At 43.3% G+C, this 24,084-nt stretch overlaps 1 protein-coding gene across 2 annotated transcripts; it reads left to right on the top strand.

The window, feature by feature from the left end:
- Positions 1-1,256: 1,256 nt before the first annotated feature.
- Positions 1,257-24,084, top strand: LOC115198273 (arf-GAP with coiled-coil, ANK repeat and PH domain-containing protein 1). Of its 2 annotated transcripts, XM_029760138.1 has the most exons (23): positions 1,257-1,867; positions 4,533-4,590; positions 6,338-6,457; positions 6,649-6,702; positions 6,869-6,927; positions 7,106-7,289; positions 7,810-7,854; positions 8,032-8,127; positions 11,037-11,111; positions 11,642-11,754; positions 12,097-12,148; positions 12,278-12,378; positions 13,404-13,515; positions 13,631-13,839; positions 13,950-14,019; positions 15,783-15,877; positions 18,604-18,800; positions 19,370-19,420; positions 19,519-19,697; positions 19,800-19,909; positions 19,981-20,091; positions 20,171-20,232; positions 22,139-24,084. In XM_029760138.1, the coding sequence occupies exons 1-23, from the start codon at positions 1,815-1,817 to the stop codon at positions 22,234-22,236; spliced, it is 2,304 nt and encodes a 767-aa protein (XP_029615998.1). In that variant the 5' UTR covers positions 1,257-1,814; the 3' UTR covers positions 22,237-24,084. The 2 variants fall into 2 exon arrangements, with proteins under 2 accessions (XP_029615998.1, XP_029615999.1); XM_029760139.1 differs by lacking the exons at positions 4,533-4,590; positions 6,338-6,457 and having other exon boundaries at positions 1,257-1,838.

Genomic DNA, 24,084 nt, shown 5'->3' with positions numbered 1-24,084 from the left:
GTGTGTTAAAAGCATTGTGTGAGTGTGTCCCTATCCAAAACCTCCAGGGGACCATGGCAGAACGTCCTATGTTTTAAACGTCATTGGACACAGGAATGTTCTTGCAATGTTTCCATGAATGAAGTCTAGAACATTCTTATCTGAGAACATGGCAACCATGTTCTGTGTATGTTTGGTGTGACGTTGATGGAATAATCTCCTAACCCCCAGAAAACTGAACACTGGAGTATTCTTGCAACGTTATAATGTAACGTGTCTATAACATTCATATTGAATATTCTGAGAACATGGTAACCACATTCTGGGCAAGTTCTGTTTGACATTAGGGGAATGGTCTCTTGGAAACTCCTTACACATCACTGGAACATTCCTATGAAAACATTAGGTAATGACTTAATGAGACTTCTAAGGGAACGTTCTCCACAGTTGTGGAAACGTTTGTTTTTAGCTGGGTTTTATGTAATGGAGCACTGGTGGGAGCTACATTTGCTCCAAATATATTCCTATAGCTCGTCAGCCTCCACAGAAGTTGTGATCTCAACATAAAAGCCACATGGACATATGTGGTATTTTCTGAGTTGTATACGCTAATTTAGCATACGCAGCCGATAGTGGGCGCTACATCTTCTATGATTGATGTGCATTCTCAGTTGAGTCCCCCGGTGGACCGGCTCATACATAAAGCAAACTGGAATGATATCTGTACTGTTTTAATAACACAATATTCCAACACCATTTTCGGATAATTTAGGATGTTGCACACCGTGTTCAGCCAAGGTTGTGCAACATGCTAAATTGTCCGAAAATGGTGCTTTATTAAACAGCAGGCCTACACATATTTTTCTTGTTTTTTTGGGGGTCGGCACGAAATCAAAGCTTTTTCAAGGAGTAAAATTATATATTTGCAGCCTGAATAGAGGACGCTTCATTTAGCCGGTCGACGGGTGACACGAGTGTATTACCACCCACTATCGGCTGCCTAGGCTAACTATGAATACGCCTAAAAATAGATGCAACCACATGGTTATAATCAGTGCCTCTTATAATGAATGTAAGCCTAATATTCGACTTATTTTAATTCCAAAATTGCAATTTCTAGCCTATTTAATCATATCCCCTTCTTTTAAACAACTTCCCTACCACCACAACACTGCAATAACTGTTTTTTTTTTTGCTGTTAGGTTAGTGCAATGACACTTGCATACCCGGAAATAGTGTGAGGAGGAGGACCAAGGCATCAAGCGAGAGAGATAGGATAGGAAGGATATTTTTTTCGTTAGTGTGCCAGTCCAGTCACCCCGGGGTCCTCGAGGGAAATGCTGTACGTTTACAATTACTTTATTGATGTTGGATTTTTTTTACGGTGAAAGGATCTAAACTGTCGAGAAACTGTTGGGATTTTTTTTCTTCATTTTCCTGACTCAAGCGCGCACCAGAGCAAGAGCGAAGTGGAACAACTTGCCAATAATAAATTCATCGATTGCAGTTATTTGGATACTTAATTTATTCTAATCAATACGTAATAACCTGTTGTTCCAAGAAGAGAAAGGCGCGATTCACTGATACCTAATGTCATGATTTAATGTCGAGAAGAATAGAATTCAAGACAACACAAGTTATTTATTGAAAAACCTAAAAACAATGCAATATACGTTCAATATGTAAATATTATACTTTGAGTATTGCTTGTTGCGGAAAAACATGGCCAAAAGGAGCTAATCTATTTTCTCACGCACTCTCTCCCATGTCACATTCAACATCAATAGAAATAGTTGCGGTTGTGTTATTGTTGTAATTTGTGTCAAAACCGAAGGATGACTGTCAAACTGGATTTTGAAGAGTGTCTCAAAGACTCCCCCCGATTCAGGTAGGTCATGATTAACCCTTGAATAATATTTTTAATGACTTGGGGGGACAGTTTACATAAACTACAGGCATTATTCATGCAGTTACATTATTAGCATTGTAAAGTGAGAGCTCATTTGTAAATGCTGCATAAATGTATGTAGCCTACTTACTGCCGGCAAATTACAGTTGTAATCAAGGGTAGCCCATGTAGTCCTACTGTATGTTTTTTGCAGTCAGTTATTTACATAGTTTCAAAACTGTAACATGTACACACAGGGCATCCTCCCTAACAGTTAGGAAATAGAGTAGTGCTACAAATGTTTGCACAGGTAACTTTGAGCAAATCTCAATAGATGCTGAGTATTGGCAGTGTTACACCACTCTAGTTCAATCAGCACAACCAGAGGATGCACTTGTCAAATTAGAAAGTGTCAGTCCTGCAGATGGTTTGTGGCCATGCCTCTTGCTTGGGACCAGATTTGTCACTGCGATGAATGAAATGAGCCTGGGCATTGACATGAGGGGCGAGACACCGCCTTTTCTCATTAATGGGACTGGCTTTGTGTGTCGGAAAATACATTTGTGAATTTATACAACTTTGTTGATTGTTATAAGCAGAGCTCTAAATTTACCTTTTCATTGGTAGCACTGGTGGTCTCAACTTTAAAATGTTAGTTTAAACAAATATGATACAAATGTAACAACAGCTGCACCGGACACACAACACAAACATAACAAATGTGATTGCGCCCAATGGCACAAATATCATTTTGCCATTCGGTGCACTGGTGCTGTCAAATCAACATTCCAGGTCACACAGCACAATATTTAGGAGCATATGCCACCAAGATGGTTGCAAGCCGAGTTTGTAAATCAATGTACGAATGCCGCACACCAACTTTGGAGTTCTGCTTGGCTTAATCTCTGAGAGTCAATATATATATATTTTTAATTTAAACTCTAAAAGGAACACAATTTGAAGCCAAAAGGGAAGTGGATTTTGTGTTGGGTTTGAAAGTAGCTAATAAAAAAGTTTTGTTGCATTGGGTGTGCTTTGCCTCCCTTTTTTGTCTGGGAGATCAGGAGTAACAGTGGTAATAAACATCTCTCTCTCTCTCTCTCTCCCTTTCTCCCTTTCTCTGTCTTTGTCTTGGCTGTTTTATCCTTTCTTAATTCTTGTTTGATTAACCTGTAAGTGGTGAAAGAGCTCATAACTCTCTCTTCCTCTCTCCTCCCTTCCTCCTTCTTGGCTCATGGTCTATCTGGGAGGCACACAGTGTCGGAAAGTTTGACTTGCTGTGGCAGTCAGTGGTGCAAGTTGCAGTGGCGAGGTCTCATGTTTGACCAAAAACAGCGAGAGGGGGAATGTTTTAGATGTAGTTCAAACTGAATGTGCCAGAGGTAGGCCTTCAGACACACACACAGACACACACACACACACACACACACACACACACACACACACACACACACACACACACACAGCTAGTGTGAAAGGGAGTAGAGGGTGATGTTAGGAGAAAACAGGCTTTGAAAGAGAAGAAAAGAGACAGACAGACATCAGTGAAAGAAGGATAGAAGAGAGAGGGACTTCTCAGGAAAGAGGCATTGAAAGAGGAAAAGTGAGAGGGTACTACAGTACACATACAGACATAGAGGCCGAGTACTTGGGGTAGCACGTCAAACCGCTGCCTCCCGTTGCTAGGTAATCATGGGGGTGGGCTGGGGTTGTGGAGTGGAACAGGAGGTGAGAGATACTGAGATGATAAATAGGAGACAGGAAGTGTGTTTTTGGGGGGTGGATCATTGCAGAAACTTGAGGTCTCGCTCTCTCTCTCTCTCTCTCTCTCTCTCTCTCTCAGGCACACTTACTCATGCACGTTCACACACACAGATGCACATTCCTTTTTATCACCATACAAACACAGGCGCGAACACACACACACACACACACACAGAGTAATGATTACAATGTGTGTCTAATGACACAGGCTTTGTTCCGACCTCATCAATTATATTTTCCACCAAACCTTTGGCAGTCCTGTTTGTATTGGTACCCCTGTCACGCTGGGCTAGGCGATTTGAATATGAATGATACTGAGCTGACCGACCCAAGACCTGCAGCCACTGTCTCTACTTCACCGCCAGCAGACAAACAGACGCTGTCTGTTCTGTTTCTCTCTCTCTCTCTCTCTCTCTCTCTCTCTCTCTCTCTCTGTCGTAACTCTGTTTCTCAGCATCTCCTTCTCTCTCTTTTTGTCTTTTTTTCTCTGTCAGTATCACTCTGTCTTTAGTGGAAGGCAACGGAAACCACACTGTAAGGCTGTTGATGTGAAAGACAGACAGAGGAGAGGAGATACTGACTCAGACAAACAGTCACAACAGCCACAGTCTCCTTCCACTGGCCTTCTTACAGTCTTTAACCATGTATACTAGATCCCATGTGAAGCATCAAGTGTACTGCTTGAACTCTCATGACGTCTGATATTACCGCCCATAAAATGGATTGGAGCCACAGCCATTTTTACTGTAGATGTGCTAACATTGTGCCAGAAGTTCAACATTCAGACCAGTATGGTATTGCCCAAGCAGGGTGTGGATGCATGGGAAAATACCTTCTGCCTAAGTGATGTGGCTTAATTTGCCAAGTTATGTGGCAATGTATGCGTCTGTGTTTCATCCAGGGCCGCCATTGAAGTGGTGGAAGGAGATGTCTGTGAATTGGAAACGCGATTAGAGAAGGTGAGCGACAGTGAAACACACACACACACACACACTCATACACACCTTTTTTTCTATCCTCATGGGGACCTAAAATTGATTTCCATTCTAAATCCTTTTTTTCCTTAACCCAAAACCTTACCTTAACCCATAAACCTAACCCTATTTTTTAAATTTATTTGACCTTTTATTTAACTAGGAAAGTCAGTTAAGAACATATTCTTATTTTCAATGACGGCTTAGGAACAGTGGGTTAACTGCCTTGTTCAGAGGCAGAAGGACAGATTTTTACCTTGTCAGCTCAGGGATTCGATCTTGCAACTTTTCGGTTACTAGTCCAACGCTCTAACCACTAGGCTACTTGCTGCCCCTATACCTAACCCCTGAGCTTAAAATAGCCTTTGTCCTCATGGGGATGGTGGAAATGTCCCCACAAGGGAGAAATTATCTTGTTTTACTATCGTTGTGGGGACTTTTGGGGATTTCAGGTCCCCCACAAGGATAGAAGAACAAGACACACATACACACACACACCCACACACACACACACACCTCCCCACCTTTTGCTACATTGCTCCGAGTATCAAAGCTCTCGATATGAGCATAACACCACTTCTACAGTATAAACATTCCCAGCCATCCACACAGTAGGGTGTAAATAGTAGTTGGACTGGGTTAGTTTTGTACACATCCTTTTTCTCTGAATAGTGACTATGAACTGAGAGAGACATGGTGGTGTTTTACCTGCGTTGTAGGGAGTTAACTTTAGTGCTGCTTCCCCACTCTATTGTCGCCAGAGAAAATGTAACTTGATCACACTCTCCTTTCAATCAATTGATATTCCTAATTCCCTAAAGGGTTTGGTGTGCATAACATTTTCAGATGCATACTCTGGTCATTACAGTTCAGAGTCTTGAGAGTCAAATCAAAACAAAACTTTATTCGTCACATGCGCTGAATACAAGTGTAGACTTTACCGTGAAATGCTTACTTTACAAGCCCTTAACCAACAGTGCAGTTCAAGAAGAAGAAAATATTTACCAAGTAGACTAAAATAAAAAGTAATAAGAAAAAATAACACAATAAGAATAACGAGACTATATACAGGGGGCACCAGTACCGAGTCAGTGTGCAGGGGTACAGGCCAGTTGAGGTAATCTGTACATGTAGGTGGGGGCGAAGTGAGCATGCATAGGTAACAAACAACCAGCGAGTAGCAGCAGTGTACAAAAGGGAGAGGGAGGGGGGGGGGGGCGTCAATGTAAATTGTCCGATGGCGATTTTATGAATTGTTCAGCAGTCTTATGGCTTGGGGTAGAAGCTGTTGAGGAGCCTTTTGGTCCTAGACTTGGCGCTCCGGTACCGCTTGCCGTGCGGTAACAGCGAAAACAGTTTATAACTTGGGTGACTGGAGTCTCTGACAATTTTATGGGCTTTCCTCTGACATAGCCTATTATGTAGGTCCTGGATGGCAGGAAGCTTGGCCCCAGTGATGTACTGGGGCGTTCTCACTACCCTCTGTAGCGCCTTATGCTCAGATGCCGAGTAGTTGCAATACCAGGCGGTGATGCAACCGGTCAGGATACTCTCGATGGTGCAGCTGTAGAACCTTTTGATGATCTGGGGACCCATGCCAAATCTTTTCAGTCTCAACCTATTCTGTGTCTGAACAGTGATCATATTGGTTGGTAGTGCTATGCCATCTCATTTAGCATTGTGTAGTATCCGTGTTGTGTTGTATCTTGACACCTTTTGTTGTGTTGTGTAGCTGGTGAAGCAGTGCCACTCCATGCTAGAGGCTGGCAGGGCCTACTGTCAGACCAGCAAGAGCTTTGTCACAGGGCTCAAAGAGCTGGGCCACCACTGTTCTGGGGACAACATGATGGGGGTGAGTCTATAGAGATTCTGGGTAATACACTCTAAGCACTGATTTGGGATCATTGTAGAAGGAACCTAACTGTACAGGTCATATTACTCATAGTAAATTATTATGAAGGGAAGTGAAAGTTCCGTTGTATTGTATTCCGTCATAGAAAAAAAAAGTTAAACTGACTAATTCAATGTTCTTTTCTCATCCAGGAGTGTTTGGAGAAATTCTCCAAGAAGCTGGCAGTGATTCTGGAAGCTCAAGGGGTGAGTTGGACTCCATTGTGCATCACTAGCTTTCAACATTAGTTACTGTAGCAACCACTATTACATGTCAGGTGTCTGAGTAGCTCTCTCTCTCTCTTTCTCTGTCTCTCTCTGTTTCTTTCTCTGTCTCTTTCTCTCTCTCTATTTTACTCTCTTTTTCTCATAGGAAGTGATTGAAAGCACACAGAAGTCGGTGAAGTTGAAGTTGCTGAGTTTTGTGAAAGAGTGAGTGAGTCTGGCACTCCTTTCTCATTCAGTCCTCTTTGCCCAAACTACTACCATACACTGCTTTCACAACTAATCCAGTCCCACCCACCTCTGGTCTGAAAGGGCCACTCCCTAGCATTCAGTTATGCTACCGCCTTATCCCTCCCTCCCCCCGCTCCCCCTCTCCTTCTCCCAGGGATGTGCGTCGGTTCAAGGATGTGCGTAAAGAGTTTGAGCGGGGCAGTGAGAGTCTGGAGGCAGCGTTGGGGAGGAACGCTCAGGCCCCCCGGGGAAAACAGCACGAGGTAGAAGAGGTCAGCCAAGCCCTCCTCAACGCCCGCAAGACCTTCCGCTCCGGAGCCCTCGACTACGTACTGCAGGTGAGGGCATCCAAGGTGGATGGTTGAGGGAGATGGAGGGGTGAGTGTTTGCCTGTGCATACACACTGGCATGGCTGTAGAAACATGCTTTAATTGACTCTCCCAAATGTATTTTCAGCATGTTAGTTTGACTTTGAAATGGTTTTGAGTGGTTTGCTTTAAATTTAATTACAGGCCAGTATTGAAACGATCAGTTCTAGACAGGAGTCTTTCTCATTCCACAGCTGGCTGGCTGGCTTTTTGAGAATATGGACACTACTCAAAGGCCTCAAACAGAATGCTAGATCATTTTACACATAACAGATGCCAGGACCAGGCCATATTTCTAACAAAATAATTAATAAAATATGCAACGGCACCTATGTTTAGGGACATGTGTTTTGCTGTGGTGAATTGAAATCAGCATTGCCTGAGGGTTTCCCTGTAGCAGGCTGGTCACTATTAATACCCAGAGGTTCGTACTAGCTGCAATCATAACCACACTCATGTTCTGTTCCCTCCTGTTCACAAACTCTCCTAGATCAATGTCATCGAGGCCAAGAAGAAGACCGACATCCTGATGGCGGTGAGTTTCGTCATGTTATCGTTGGGAGTATTGTAAAACGTTGCATGGTTAAGCACACATGTGGGTGTCTAATAATTTGTTTACTTGAGCAGTTGTTGAGTTCATTTTATGCTTGCCTGTATTGTTTAGTATGCAGTTGGTTGTATGAAAACGCTTTTCTCTGTGTTTTTCTACCAGATGGTGTCTATGATGGAGGCCCAGTCCCAGTTCTTCCAGCAAGGTCACCAGTCCCTCTCGGAGCTGGACGACTACCGTCGCACCCTGAGTGAAGAGGTAACAAGGACACGTGAAGGAATGAGAGGGAGGGCGGGACATAAGTGTGTTGGATGAACCAAATTCATAGGCGGAGGAAGAGATCTGTTCAAGTACATTGTTCAGATTTTGACATTAGGGAACACGGCGAGGGAGAGAGAGCGGGGTGAAAAGAGTTTATGAGAGTGAGTGGAAGAGAAGAGGAGGATGAATTCATCTCCTCTTAGAAGGATGGTGAAAAGGTTTATTCTAATAGTCGATTCCATTGATTCATTCGTACACGAGTCCTAACAATGTGCTCCAGAGGGATGAGGAAGTCACAAGGTGACGTCCCTCTCATCGTGACAGGAAACCGTGTGGGCACCGTCAACAGGAAACATTTCACATGACTGAGAAAGTTTGTGCTTGCGTGCGTTTGTGTGTGTGTGTGTGTGTGTGTGTGTGTGAGCACGTGCATGCGTGTTTTCATCTAGTCAAACAGTAACGTTAGTGCTACGCTGGAATAGCATTGTAGCATTACTGGAAGAGCTGCCATACATGGAGCTCTAGGCCTGAAGTCAACGGTAGACTAAAACTAACAGGAAGGTTAGTCAGAGAGACGCTTGAAACCGGAAAGCAAGACACCTTTCACTGGAGCATTAAAGCCACAAAGACTGTTTTAACTCTTCTTGCTGTTACAGGAAATGGCGAAAGAGTGAGAGGCAGAATGAGGGAGAGAAAGAACAAGAGGGCAAGAACATGTAAAAATACCTGCAGAAAGTGCTTAAAGACTGCTGGATTGACTGATATAAATATTTTTATTTTATTATTTTTATTATTATTATTTTTACAAAGATGACCAGTTTACAGAGGAGTATAGAGTGCAGTGATGTGTCCTATAAGGAGCATTGATGGAAAATCTAGCATGGGTAGGATGGTCATCTGAATCGGGGTTAGTTTGGCAGCTGGGGTAACACACAATCTGGGGAGGGGCCAGCTGAGTATAAGACTGTAACATCTGCATATAAATGGATGAGATAGTTCAGGCAGTAGGAAGCTATGTTGTTGATGTAAATTAAGAGCGTGGGGCCTAGGATCGAGCTTTGGGGCTACTTCCTTGGTGACAGGCAGTGGCTGAGACAGCAGATGTTCTGACTTAATGCACTGCACTCTTTGAGAGAGGTAGTTAGCAAACCAGGCCAAAGACCCCTCAGAGACACCAATGCTCCTTAGCCGGCCCACAAGAATGGAATGGTCTACCGTATCAAAAGCTTTGGCCAAGTCAATAAAAATAGCAGCACAACATTGCTTTGAATCAAGGGCAATGGTAACATTATCCATAACCTGAGCAGGAACCAGATTGCATACCAGAGAGAATACTATAGACATTAAGAAAGCCAGTCAGTTGATTATTGACAAGTTTTTCCAACACTTTTGATAAACAGGGCAAAATAGAAATTGGCCTATAACAGTTAGGATCAGCTTGATCTCCCCTTATAAATAAAGGATGCACCGTGGCTGCCTTCCAAGCAATGGGAACCTCCCCAGAGAGGAGAGACAGGTTAAAAAGGTCAGAGATAGGCTTGGCGATGATATGGGCTACAACCTTAAAGAAGAAAGGATCTAAACCATATGACCCAGATGTTTTTTGGGGTCCAGTTTAATAGCACCTCAGACTCAGTGACTGCCTGCAAGGAGAAACTTTGTAGTGGGGCAGGGAAAAAGTATTGGGGCTAGTCTCATTAAAAAGGGTGGGAGATGAGGAAATGTTGGACGGGCAACGAGGCATGGCGGAGTCAAATAGGACGCCTGACTTAATGAAGTGGTGATTAAAGAACTCAGCCATGTGATCCTTGTCAGTAACAACCACATCATCAACACGAATGGAAAGCTGTGAGGAGGAGGGTTTATTCACCAGGTCGTTTTCTAGAACTTCTTGGGGTTAGACCCACGGAGAGAGAACTTCTCCTTAAAGGACCAAACTTTAGCCTTCCGGATAGCCTGAGTGCACTTATTTCTCAGTTGCCTGAACGAGAGTATGCGTTTGCCGAGCCTTTCGCCAAATGGAATTCTTGAGGTGGAGTAACTCTGCCAGATCACGGTCGAACCAGGGGCTGAACCTGTTTTATATTCTCATTATCTTTATGGGGGCGTGTTTGTTAATAATACCACTGAAAATATAAAAAAAAGAATGTCCAAGTGTTTTCGACAGAGGGGATCAAGCTGATTCTTTACCAATTTACAGAGGCCAGGTCATGAAGGAAGGCTTGCTCATTAAAGTTTTTTAGCAAGCGTCTATGACAAATCAGGACAGATCATTTCACTGAGCAGCCATTACGAACACAGGCTGTAAAACAGTGATCACTAAGGTATTTACAGAAAACACCAGCCTGATACCTGTCAGGATTATTTGTGAGGATAACATCAAGGAGAGTAGCCTTTTCTGGATGTTTGGAGTCATACCTTGTGGGATTGGTAATAATCTAAGAAAGATTTAGGGAGTCCTGAAACCTTAGTGAGAGAGAGATGGAGAAAGTAAAGCTGCTATAGGAAGCTGCTTGAGGTTTTTCCTCAATCCTCCATGCAGAAACAGGGATTTGGGACAGGTTCAGCACTTCTTCCTTCCTGTTTCCCCAAGAGGACGAAGTCTGGAGTGATGGATTCCCTGACATCTAGCTAAAAGCTGTCCAAGCCAGTAGTCCTTAATCTCCTAGCCTGATTTTCCTCAACAGTTTCTACATTAATCTCTACAACTACATATAAAACATACTGTTCCAGTATACTGTGTACATTATTCTCTATATTTTGTTCCCTGGCCGAACTGGCCTATCATGCTGCACTGCCGTGTGTGATTTAGGATAATGTGCATCATTTGAAACATATTGTATTCTGTGTTTTTTTTTAAATCAAATTGTTTGTGCCTGACTCTCTTTTTTTTCTCTCATACACAGCACACTCAACTAGTGTTGAATTCCGCCAGGGAGAAGAGAGACATGGAACAGAGACACGAGGCCATTAAGAAAAAGGTGAACACTGCTGGATTCAAACTAAACACAGGCCACCAAGTTGGCTGCCATGTTATTACACTAGAAGCAAATATTCTTTGTAACTAAACCAAGGTAGACCACAACCTGTTGTTTCCAATGGGAACAGATGAGGGCAGAACAAGCAAGGAGGTGGGCAGAGCCAAGCACGAGCTAGCGCGATCCAATTGGTGCGTTCTAGCATGTATCTGCATATTTCCCTTAGGGAATGTCACCTCTGTGAAGTGAGTGTGGGCAATTCTCCTTTGCAATCCATCTAACAATGTGATTTTTAGACTTTTTTGCAAAGGGTAAGTCTACAAAATGTAGTGCACTTTGTTCAGAACATATTCTATCTGTGCTAGAAGTCTCCAACCTGTGAAGATAGAGCTAGTCAAACCTGATGACGTCATCACTTCCTTTTAGACATAGCTTGGTGGTCTACTGGCATCACTGCATTACAATGATATTTACTAACATCCCTTCCCTTCCCCACAGTAATGTTTATCGTTGTGTTTATGTTGTGTTGGCAGGATGTCTCCTATGATAACTCCTTAATGGATTTCTGTGCTGATGCCGCCAACGGTATTGCCATGGAGGGCTACCTGTATAAGAGAGCTAGCAATGCCTTCAAGACCTGGAGCAGGTATGTTACCCCACCACACATTCTTTCTACTGCATGTCGTTCTTCTCTCTCTCTCTTTCTCTGCCTTTCTCTCTCTCTCTCTCTGATATTTTTAAGGCTATAGCCTAGGAAGCAGAGGAGGCTGCTGAGGGGAGGACGGCTTATAGAAAGGGCTGGAACGGTGTCAACCACATGGAAACCACGTTTGATACCATTCTATTGACTCTATTCAAGGCATTGATATGAGCCGGCCTCCCCTCAGCAGCCTCCACTGCTAGGAAAGTGATGGGTAGAATCATGATATATCTGATGATTGCATTATTCATTCTCATCTCCTTTTGATCTCCTGTCTTACAACGGTAGGCGCTGGTTCTCTATTCAGAAAAATCAACTGGTCTATCAGAAGAAATTCAAGGTGAATTTTTGAAAGCCGCTGCTTTACTTTTCAATGCATTTTTTTATAGCAATCCATGCAGAGACAAAGTTAGTGACGTTCACACACACACACACACACACAGCCTGACTGTGTCCTTCTTTCTCTCAGGATCAGCCCACAGTAGTGATTGAGGATCTGCGTCTTTGTACAGTGAAGGTCTGCGTTGACAACGAGAGACGATTCTGCTTCGAGGTGGTCTCTCCATCCAAGTGAGTCTACAGCTGTGTGTGTGTGTGTGTGTGTGTGTGTGTGTGTGTGTGTGTGTGTGTGTGTGTGTGTGTGTGTGTGTGTGTGTGTGTGTGTGTATAGAGGGAAAGTAGGGATGCGTGTGTTGATGTTGCTTTAGATAATTGTTTAGGGTATTTATTTAGTGTTAACATAGTGATTTTGTGTGTGTGTGTATCGGTATATACCGTAATTTCCGGACTATTGAGCGCACCTGAATATAAGCCGCACCCACTGAATTAAAAAAAAAGTATTACTTTGAACATAAATAAGCCGCACATGTCTATAAGCCGCAGGTGCCTGCCGGTACATTGAAACAAATGAACTTTACACAGGCTTTAACGAAACACGCCTTGTAACAAAAATAAATAGGCTTTAACGAAACACGGCTTGTAACAAAAATAAATAGGCTTTAACGAAACACGGCTTGTAACAAAAATAAATAGGCTTTAACGAAGCACGACTTGTAACAAAAATAAATAGGCTTTAACAAGCACGGCTTGTAACAAAAATAAATAGGCTTTAACGAAACACGGCTTGTAACAAAAAATAAAAAATTAGCAGTAAACAGTAGCCTACCAAGAAAGTCATTGGTCACAATCTTCCTCCTCCTGTGCACTGAAACCACTGAAGTCATCTCCTTCAGTGTCGGAGTTGATTAGGCTCAGAATTGCTTCATCCGATATTGGATCGTTTTCATTGTCACTCTCGTCAATGTTTGACCTTAACCCATTCGGCAATTTCATTGGTCTAATGAAAGCTTCATGCTGCCAAAAAACTGAGCATGTCACAGAATGTGTTTTTTTGGGGGAAAAAAATTGAAAGCGGGAAAAATCCATATATTAGCCGCGTCATTGTTTAAGCCGCGAGGTTCAAAGCGTGGGAAAAAAGTTGCGGCTTATAGTCTGGAATTTACGGTAGAGGGAAAGTGTGTGTGTTGATGTTGCTTTAGATATTTGTTTAGTGTATTTGTTTAGTGTTAACATGGTGATTTTGTGTGTGTGTGTAGGAGCTGTCTGTTACAGGCAGACTCCGAGCGTCAGCAGCAGGGCTGGATCAGTGCTGTCCAGAACAGCATCGCTTCAGCCTTCCAGGAACGCAGAGAAGACCCACACTGTCCAGTGAGAAAACATACAAACATTATTCATTCTCACTACACATGTGTTTCAGAAGCAGGTTTATAGGTCATTCCCTACACAAAGTTTGTGTGTGTCTCTCGCTCGCTCTCTCACACAGAGGGAGCATTGCAGCTCTGTGTTGGGAGGCAGCCCAGGAGGAGGAGGGCTGTGTGGGGAGCAGGAGAAGACGGGGGGCCACGAGGCTCTGGAGGAGGTCCAAGCCATCCCGGGGAACATGCAGTGCTGCGACTGTGGAGAACCCAGTCCGGACTGGGCCTCTATCAACCTGGGGATCACCCTCTGCATCGTCTGCTCGGGGATACACAGGTACGTACACACACACACACACACACACACACACACACACACACACACACACACACACACACACACACACACACAAACTAATATGTAACTACCTTCTGTCCTTCTGACAGGAGTCTGGGCGTCCATTTCTCCAAAGTACGCTCCCTCACCCTGGACTCTTGGGAACCAGAGCTGGTCCGGGTAAGAATACATCCACTACGCTACCTTTGGATGCATCTCAATAGTGTAGCATTACTAGACTAATGTCAAAGGGGGTTACTGTACAGTCGTGGCCAAAAGTTTTGAGAATGACACAAATATTAATTTCCACAAAGTTTGCTGCTTCAGTGTCTTTAGATATTTTTGTCAAATGTTACTATGGAATACTGAAGTATAATTACAAGCATTTCATAAGTGTCAAAGGCTTTTATTGACAATTACATGAAGTTGATGCAAAGACTCAATATTTGCAGTGTTTACCCTTCTTTTTCAAGACCTCTGCAATCCACCCTGGCATGCTGTCAATTAACTTCTGGGCCACATCCTGACTGATGGCAGACCATTCTTGCATAATCAATGCTTGGAGTTTGTCAGAATTTGTGGGTTTTTGTTTGTCCACCCGCCTCTTGAGGATTGACCACAAGTTCTCAATGGGATTAAGGTCTGGGGAGTTTCCTGGCCATGGATCCAAAATGTTGATGTTTTGTTCCCCGAGCCACTTAGTTATTACTTTTGCCTTATGGCAAGGTGCTTCATCATGCTGGAAAAGGCATTGTTCGTCACCAAACTGTTCCTGGATGGTTGGGAGAAGTTGCTCTCGGAGGATGTGTTGGTACCATTCTTTATTCATCTCTGTATTCTTAGGCAAAATTGTGAGCGAGCCCACTCCCTTGGCTGAGAAGCAACCCCACACATGAATGGTCTCAGGATGCTTTACTGTTGGCATGACACAGGACTGATGGTAGCGCTCACCTTGTCTTCTCCGGACAAGCTTTTTTCCGGATGCCCCAAACAATCGGAAAGGGGATTCATCAGAGAAAATGACTTTACCCCAGTCCTCAGCAGTCCAATCCCTGTACCTTTTGCAGAATATCAGTCTGTCCCTGATGTTTTTCCTGGAGAGAAGTGGCTTCTTTGCTGCCCTTCTTGACACCAGGCCATCCTCCAAAAGTCTTCAGCTCACTGTGCGTGCAGATGCACTCACACCTGCCTGCTGCCATTCCTGAGCAAGCTCTGTACTGGTGGTGCCCCGATCCCACAGCTGAATCAACTTTAGGAGACGGTCCTGGTGCTTGCTGGACTTTCTTAGGCGCCCTGAAACCTTCTTCACAACAATTGAACCGCTCTCCTTGAAGTTCTTGATGATCCAATAAATGTTGATTTAGGTGCAATCTTACTGGCTGCAATATAATTGCCTGTGAAGCCCTTTTTGTGCAAAGCAATGATGACGGCACGTGTTTCCTTGCAGGTAACCATGGTTGACAGAGGAAGAACAATGATTCCAAGCACTACCCTCCTTTTGAAGCTTCCAGTCTGTTATTCGTTCTCAATCAGCATGACAGAGTGATCTCCAGCCTTGTCCTCGTCAACACTCACACCTGTGTTAACGAGAGAATCACTGACATGATGTCAGCTGGTCCTTTTCTGGCAGGGCCGAAATGCAGTGGAAATGTTTTTTGCGGGATTCATTTCATTTGCATGGCAAAGAGGAACTTTGCAATTAATTGCAATTCATCTTATCACTCTTCATAACATTCTGGAGTATATGCAAATTGCCATCATACAAACTGAGGCAGCAGACTTTGTGAAAATGTATATTTGTGTCATTCCCAAAACTTTTGGCCACGACTGTACATGCGTTTTAGAATGTGTTGAAAGTCTATGTAGAAATATATATACTTTCTTTATTCAATAAAAACACAACTGACGTGTGTGTTTATCCTCCCTGCCTCCCTGTCCTGTAGTTGATGTGTGAGTTGGGAAACACAGCCATCAACAGGATCTACGAGGGGCGAATTGATGAGATCACCATCAAGAAACCCCACCCGTCCAGTCCAAGGTATCTCACTCCCCACTCTCATTTTCATTCCTCGGGTCATGAGTCATCACTTTTTATTAATCTCACATAGACACAGTCAAGATGTAATAGCGTTGCCGTGTGATTTCATTGCAGGTATATTAAGGGTAATGGAACAGAACGTTCAGATAGAAATATATTGTGTAGACCAGACAAGATTCTGTATTGTCTATATACTGTGGAGTAGTTCTGTTCATTACATTTCTATCTGCAACATTCAAAACATTATAAAAAGTTATGTTTAATCCCCAGGTATAAGAATACCCCCTTCATCTCCTTCTGGTGTCATTAACATGAAACTGCAGGGAGATGTTTTACAATTTTTCCTTATTACACTTTACATGCATTCTGCTAAAATGTAAACTATCCTTTTTCTTTGCTCAATATGCCAACATTCTTTCTTTAAGTACACTACATGACCAAAAGTATGTAGACACCTGCTACTCGAACATCTCATTCCAAAATCATGGGTATTAATATGGAGTTGATTCCCCCTTTGCGACTTGCTTCCATTCAGCTATTAGTGAGGACGGGCACTGACTTATGTATATACAGTGCATTCTTGACACACTTGACTTTATCCACATTTTGTTACGTTACATCCTTATTTTAAAATGGATAACATACATTTTTTTCCTCATCAATCTACACACAATACCCCATAATGACAAAGTAAACACAGGTTTTTAGATTTTTTTTGCAAGTGTATTAAAAATTAAAAACAGATACCTTTTTTATGTAAATACTCAGACCCTTTGCTATGAAACTCGAAATTGAGCTCAGGTGCATCCTATTTCCATTGATCATCCTTGAGATGATTCTACAACTTGATTAGTGTTGTGATAAATTACATTGATTGGATATGATTTGGAAAGGCACACACTGTCTTTTATTATTTTTTAATTATTATTATATATATTTTTTAACCTTTATTTAACTAGGCAAGTCAGTTAAGAACAAATTCTTATTAACAATGACCTAACCCGGCCAAATCCTAACCCGGACAACACTGGGCCAATTGTGCGCCGCCCTATAGGACTCCCAATCACGTCCGGTTGTGATACAGCCTGGAATCGAACCAGGGTCTGTAGTGACCCCTCTACCACTGAGATGCAGTGCCTTAGACGCTGCGCCACTCGGGAGCCCTGTCTATATAAGCTTACACAGTTGACAGTGCCTGTCAGCGCAAAAACCAAGCCATGAGGTTGAAAGAATTGTCCGGAAAGCTCAGAGACAGTATTGTCTCGAAGCACCGATCTGGGGAAGGGCACCAAAACATTTCTACAGCTTTAAAGGTCCCCAAGAACACAGTGGTCTCCATCATTCTTCAATGGAAGAAGTTTGGAACCACCAACTCTTCCTAGAGCTGGCCGCCCGGCCAAACTGAGCAATTGGGGGAGAAGGGCCTTGGTCAGGGAGGTGACCAAGAACCCAATGGTCACTCTGACAGTGTTCCTCTGTGGAGCTGGGAGAACCTTCCAGAAGGACAACAATCTCTGCAGCAGTCCACCAGTCAGGCCTTTATGGTAGAGTGGCCAGACGGAAGCCACTCTTCAGTAAAAGCACATGCAGCCCACTTGGAGTTTGCCAAAAGGGACCTAAAGGACTCTCAGACCATGAGAAACAAGATTCTCTGGTCTGATGAAACCAAGATTGAACTCTTTGGCCTGAATGCCAAGTGTCCCGTCTGGGGGAAATCCCCGCAGCATCATGCTGTGGGGATGTTTTTCAGCGGCAGGGACTTTGAGACTAGTCAGAATTGAAGCAAAGATGAACGGAGCAAAGCACAGAAAGATCCTTGATGAAAACCTGCTCCAAAGTGCTCAGGACCTCAGACTGGGGCGAAGGTTCACCTTCCAACAGGACAAGGACCATATGCACACAGCCAAGACAACGCAGGAGTGGCTTCAGGACACGTTTTGAACATCTCTGGAGAGACTTGAAATTAGCTGTGCAGCGACGCTCCCCATCCAACCTGACAGAGCTTGAGAGGATCTGCAGAGAAGAATGGGAAAAACTCACCAAATACAGGTGTGCCAAGCTTGTAGCCTCATACCCAAGAATACTTGAGGCTATAATCGGTGCCTAAGGTGCTTCAACAAAGTACTGAGTAAAGGGTCTGAATACTTATGTAAATGTGATATTTCAGTTTTTATTTGTTATAAATTTGCAAAAATGTATAAAAGCCTGTTTTTGCTCTCATTATGGGGTCTGAACACTTTCCGAAGGCACTGTATCTGACTTCCTATTTTCCTCTCTTCTGCTGCACCCCAGACAGGAAGTGACACAGGTACATGACGACGGCTGTGGTTTGTGTCGTAACATGACAATGACTGTGGTTTGTGCCATAACTAAACTGTCCCCCAGAGATGTGCTGTGCAACTGCATGGCTTTGTGTATGTGTTCTGGATATAAAGTAGAATGCAGTCAACCATATTGTAATACAGTACAGGGAGGGCTGGCTTGTGAAATTGAATTGAACTGAATAGCTGTGTTATAATATGATAAGATGCTTTGATAATGTGCATTACTGTGTATGAAATTCATTTGATTTGATATATTGTTTTACTCAAATTACTTTAGTGATCTGACACTCTCTTGCCTTCCTTTATTTCTATCTATCCATCTCTCTCGTTCTCCATCTCTCTCTGTCCCCCTTCTCTCTCTTTCTCCGTCTTTCTCTCTCTCTCTCTCTATTGCTCTCTCAGGGGTGATAAGGAGTCGTGGATTCGTTCTAAGTACGTGGAGAAGAAGTTCATCCAGAAGCTCCCGGAGACGGGACGTAAAGCTCCCCTGCGGCGCTCCAGCGCCCGGAGGAACAGGGCTAACACCCAGGAGAGGCCAGCCGGCTCACGACCCCCACTCAAACCCAAACCCACCCGGGCCACCCTGCCACGACTCGCAGGTACTGGACAGGACATACACGCTCATCTGATTCACACTATAGGGCCAAACCGAGCAGACCTGTACCAGGCTGGCCTTGTTAAGCATTACATTACAACTGATCAGGTATTCAAATCAATAGTGTATACGTTTCTGCTTCCTATTAAAGAGATGTTGATGTTCTTTTCACTGTCTGCTGATGGACTGGTAGGTGTTGAAGTGATATAAGTCCTGATCCAGTACAGATGTGTGTCCAGGTCAGGAATGTAAGCGATGCAGGTGCTGTGGGTTATTTGTGTCTGTCCAAGGGATAGATAAGAGGATAGATACCAACGACAGAAATTCCATAACTTATCAAGCTAGGAAAGAATTTATATCAGATATTCACACAATGTTGAGCCTCGCTGCACCTAAACTCACACACACACACACACACACATCATCCATAAACCTGGTGACACAGTAAAAAGCGGTAAGCTTGGTACATTGTTTTAGTGTGTGTATTGTTATAGTTAACAGGATAAACCTGTCATCTTGTTGCCTGTTGCTATACTGAAGGAATGTCATGTGACGCTCTCTCTCTCCCCTCAGGGCTCAATCAGAGTGACCTTGTCCAAAAGAACAATACGGGCATTCACAAAGGTGACACAAACACACACAGAGACGGCCCACACACACGCACGCACGCACACACGCACACACACACACACACGCACTAAACCCCTGTCATTCCTCCACAGATGATGAAGATGACGAAGAGGAGGACCTGTCTGGTCTTCATCCCGGGGCGTTGTTATATCGGTCTGCAGCGCTGCAGCATTTCCCTGTCATGGCGGACGCCCTGGCCCACGGAGCTGACGTCAACTGGGTCAACACAGCCGAGGAGTCCAGCACCCCACTCCTACAGGCCGTCACCGCGGTGAGGAGAGCGAGAGAGAGTGTTTATAAGAGAGCAAGCAGGTTTGTGTGAATGTATCTGTTGTGCGTATATGCTCACCTGCCCTCTGACCCGTCTCTCCAGAACTCCTTGGCAGCGTGTGAGTTCCTGCTACAGAACGGTGCCAATGTCAACACAGCAGACAGCAACAGGAGAGGACCTCTACACCACGCCACTATACTAGGACACACTGGGTAGGATGGACACACACATGCACACACATACGCACGCACACACACGCACTAACCTGGTCCCCGTCTCCCAGGCTTGTGTGTCTGTTCCTGAAGCGAGGGGCGGACTACAACGCCAGAGACAACACCCAGAAAGACCCCATTACTATCGCCGTGGAGACAGCCAACGCTGACATCGTCACCCTGTGAGTATAAACTTCAGTTGATTTGTTGACACTAGAAGGATTGATTGATTTTTCTCACGACTCTGCTTTCTCCTGACAGGCTGCGAATTGCCAAGATGAACAAGGAGATGCGGGAGATGGATGGAGCCTTTGGCCAATCAGGTCACTCAGGGGGACAGGGAGTGGGCGGGACAGGGAGTGGGATGGGCCAAACCAGGAAGGGACTTCAGGCCTTGAAGAACCAACTGAGTGGATGGGCACTAGGGGGGCAGAATGAGTAGAGAGAGGTGGACTGGCATCGTAATTGAGGAGAGAACAGATAGGGAGGAGGGGCACTTCTGAGGTGCGTAGGGTACTCGTCTAACAGTTCCCAGTAAGTTGAGGTAACATTAAAATAGATTTGATTTTTTTTTTTTTTTTAAACATTACAGTCAAGCATGATGTTCAAGTTATGTTTTGATTGATTTCTGGAATCATTACTGGACCCTTCCTAGAGTGCTTTCAGAAGAAATCTGGACAAATAAGAGGTTAGGGGGAACGTTCTTGGAACTGAGAGTTGTTAACTGGATTACTGGGTAGGGACCATTTGCTGTATCTCCAAAGAGGGAGTGGAGTGAATGCAGTTTGAGTAGAGGGATAACTAGAATACAGGGTAAATGTATGGACAAGAGGCTTCTATACTGTAGTCTTTCTGTATGTTGGAAGATGCGGCCATTTTGGAAATATAATAGTAAAGGGAGAAGCAGGGAAAAGGAGAGAACATACCATAGAAGAGGAAGGAGGGACGTTTAAAGGGAGTGTTTATGTATGCACACCACGAGAGAGTCCACGTTGCACTTTGATGTAGAAGGAATGAATGCAGTTAGTCATCCTGCACTTTACAGCCCATATAAGCTCAATGTAGATCACAGTGTATGATAACACTGGGCATTGGCCATGTTTAACATGTATTTATACACCTATATATAAGTGTAGAGTTATATATGGACTTATGTATGAATGTATTGTATGATAGCACAGGATGCTGCTTGAAAAAGAATGAATCTGATTGTTAGGGTTGTCTCGTCATGTACATTTTATGCACCTTGCATAAGTCCAACAACCAATGGCATTTTCACTTGAGGGTTTTTCCATTATACAACTGTATGTTCCCCCGGGCTTACTTTAACCTTTTCAAACAGACTCTTTTGTCACACCTAAGTGGTTATTAATGTGTTTGACCGGTTTCAAATACACACTGCCACCGTTTAAGCATTGCTTTTGCTTAAGAATTAGAACTTGGTGCTGAGAACATGAAGCTGTATAGAAAGTAATGAGCCACTCTGTCCATTGTAGTTCAGTGTTGTCCTAACAGTGGCTCAGGGCCCACTGGTGGGTTATGTTGTGGCCAGTCTTAGGCTGCTGGTCAAGCCTGGGTCGTTGCTGTTATAAACATGTTTGTGTCTATCTGGACAATGAACAATGCACCATGATTAAACATTTGGGAACCACTGGTCTAAACCCATCAGCTAGCCAGTAGGCCTAGCTGATGCAACCAATTTGGGCTGGAACAGTGGACTCTCAATGGGTAGAGCTGTAATATTTTTTGCGGTGTTGTATCCGAAAGAGGGTGACCCATCCATTCCTCCATAGCCAAACTGTTTGCCAAGTCTGTTCCAAGTCCAAGTTATTTACTCCAGTACTGTCACAATAACTCCCTATTTCAAATCCTGGTTTGAAATATCCTAACTCAAATAATTTGTCTGGCTCTGGAGGACTGAGGTTGTGAGGCTCATGTAATGTCTATACTCGGAAATGCTTAATTTCTCTGTCAGTCTCTGATGTGCAGTGCTTTCTCATTGTTGTTTTGTGAGCCTTTGTGTTTGTCCAATGAGGCGACTGCCTGCTCTGCGCTGCTTGCAAAGTGTGTCCCTTGATGCCACCGCCTTACAGCGCTACAGGTAAACAGTGTGTGTGCGTGCCTCCGCGTGTATGCATGCGTGTTTATAGTAGTAGCCTAATGTGGGCAAATTATAAATGTCTAAATCCTCTTTTCCTGAATTTTCGTCTCATGTCTTGTTTTTCTAAGGTGATGAAACGTACCAGGACATCTTCAGGGACTTCTCTCACATGGCATCTAACAACCCGGAGAAACTCAAACGCCGCAGCACGGACTTTAAAACTTGACCTACCCAACAGCTGTTTCTTTTGTGTGCTGTTGTTATGCTGTTTTCCTTTCTTTTTTTTGTCACACACACACGCCGACACAGACAAACACACACACACATTTGCTGGCCACCTGCTCTGCGTTAGGTCATTGCTCAGCTGGTGATTACTTTAGTAGCGGCTCCGATCCAACAGTAATGTCTTTGTGTTTGGCTGCCAGAGGAGAACACTCAGGCTTAGTGGCTACATGAGACGCTTGTTGGAGGAGATAGAAGATGTACAGCCTAATAATGACAGCTAATACAGTAATAACTTCCCAATGAACGATTTATTTCCTAATTTAATTTGGTTAACCATAGTCTAGCGGAGCCATCCGACCCTAATCTCGTCTCGTTGACTCGACTATAAGGCTAGGTTTCCCACAACTACTGTTGAACAAAAAAATGCAATTTTAATAGCTGTTTTGCTTTCTGTTGATACTCCTCCATGTACTGTTGTGACAGAAAGAAAAGGAGGGATATGTTTGAAGCAAAGGGTAAAACTGTTGTATGTGCTCTTGTACTTTTCTTCATAATTTCAGATGTGATATTTCTTTGTATATCATGTTTATTTTGGGGGGGGGTCTATTGATTGCGTGAGGTACAAGAGATGTATTTCTTGCGGAAAATTAAAATACCAGAGTTCATTTCGGTTTCTGTGTAAAGTCATTCAGTGGACCTAAATATACTGGGTGTGTTTAAGCAGTAAGCCGAACGAAGTCGACTCTAGACGAAAATAGCGAGTGAAGTGGGGGGGGGAGGTGTATCTGCGACAGCCAAAAGCAAGGCTCAGATCAACATGGCAATGTCAACATAGCTGCTATATAAAAGTTTTTCTTTATAAATGTCTAAACTTTTCTATACCCCCATATCACACACTCACAAACTGAAAACGGAACATATGTACAGTTAATTGGTTAATAGAGAAAGGTCTCAAATATTCCTTTCATTTGTATCCCCTGTAGCTTTACAATTGAGGCAGAGTTGGTTTAAGTCACGTCTGGCCATGTTTGCATGGGTATAAGGGTACATGTGATTTATTTGTTTATTTTTTCAAGCCTAAATGGACAACTACGTTTTGTGTTAACTATGTTTTGTGTACCAGTCCTAAAATGTATTTGACTGGATCTAATTGCCTGTACATTGTATTGCAGTAAACGGGGTTCATTTTTACCCAGGACCACCTATAGTTTCCAAATCCACAGAGTTTACAACCAGAGGAGCGTTGCTGCTTAATCTGCGGCCCTTAAAGAGTGGCCAATCGGCTTAAATGTAGTATGTTTTTCAAAAGGGACATACATATTGCACCTAACATTATTGCCTGTACATTGTGTTGCAGTAACAGGGGAGTTGATTCTGCAATATTAATTTTAGACAGATCGGTTATATTTACACAAATACATGTGCCACAATGGAACACTTTGGCAATTTACAATAAAACTGAATTGCAGTTCAGTTTCCATAAGATATAAGAACATTTCATTGAATTTGGTACAATTTTCACAACTAAGCACAGAAATGTAAACAGATTATCAAAATAGTTCATGTTTCAAAACTAAGCACATTTTTAATTGACTAAGTACAACAAACAAATTCAAAAAGTAACTTGTTCACTGCACCAAATCATTCACATCCTACATATGCTGTATAAGGATAATGACACTGTAAGACTGACATATTTCTCAAAATGCTCACAACCTGCCATTGGATACAAATTATTAAAAAAATGGTTTCCCCCAAAAAATGTGTATGTGAAGTTATAGTCAAATACTGTATGAAAAATGTTTTCTATCTAAACTTAGCAAAAAAATAAACATCCTCTCACTGTCAA

Source organism: Salmo trutta, chromosome 8 (genome assembly GCF_901001165.1).
Source record: "Salmo trutta chromosome 8, fSalTru1.1, whole genome shotgun sequence".
Taxonomy (NCBI): domain Eukaryota; kingdom Metazoa; phylum Chordata; class Actinopteri; order Salmoniformes; family Salmonidae; genus Salmo; species Salmo trutta.
Note: the sequence above shows the minus strand (reverse complement) of the source record. Positions and strands in the feature narration are given on the sequence as shown.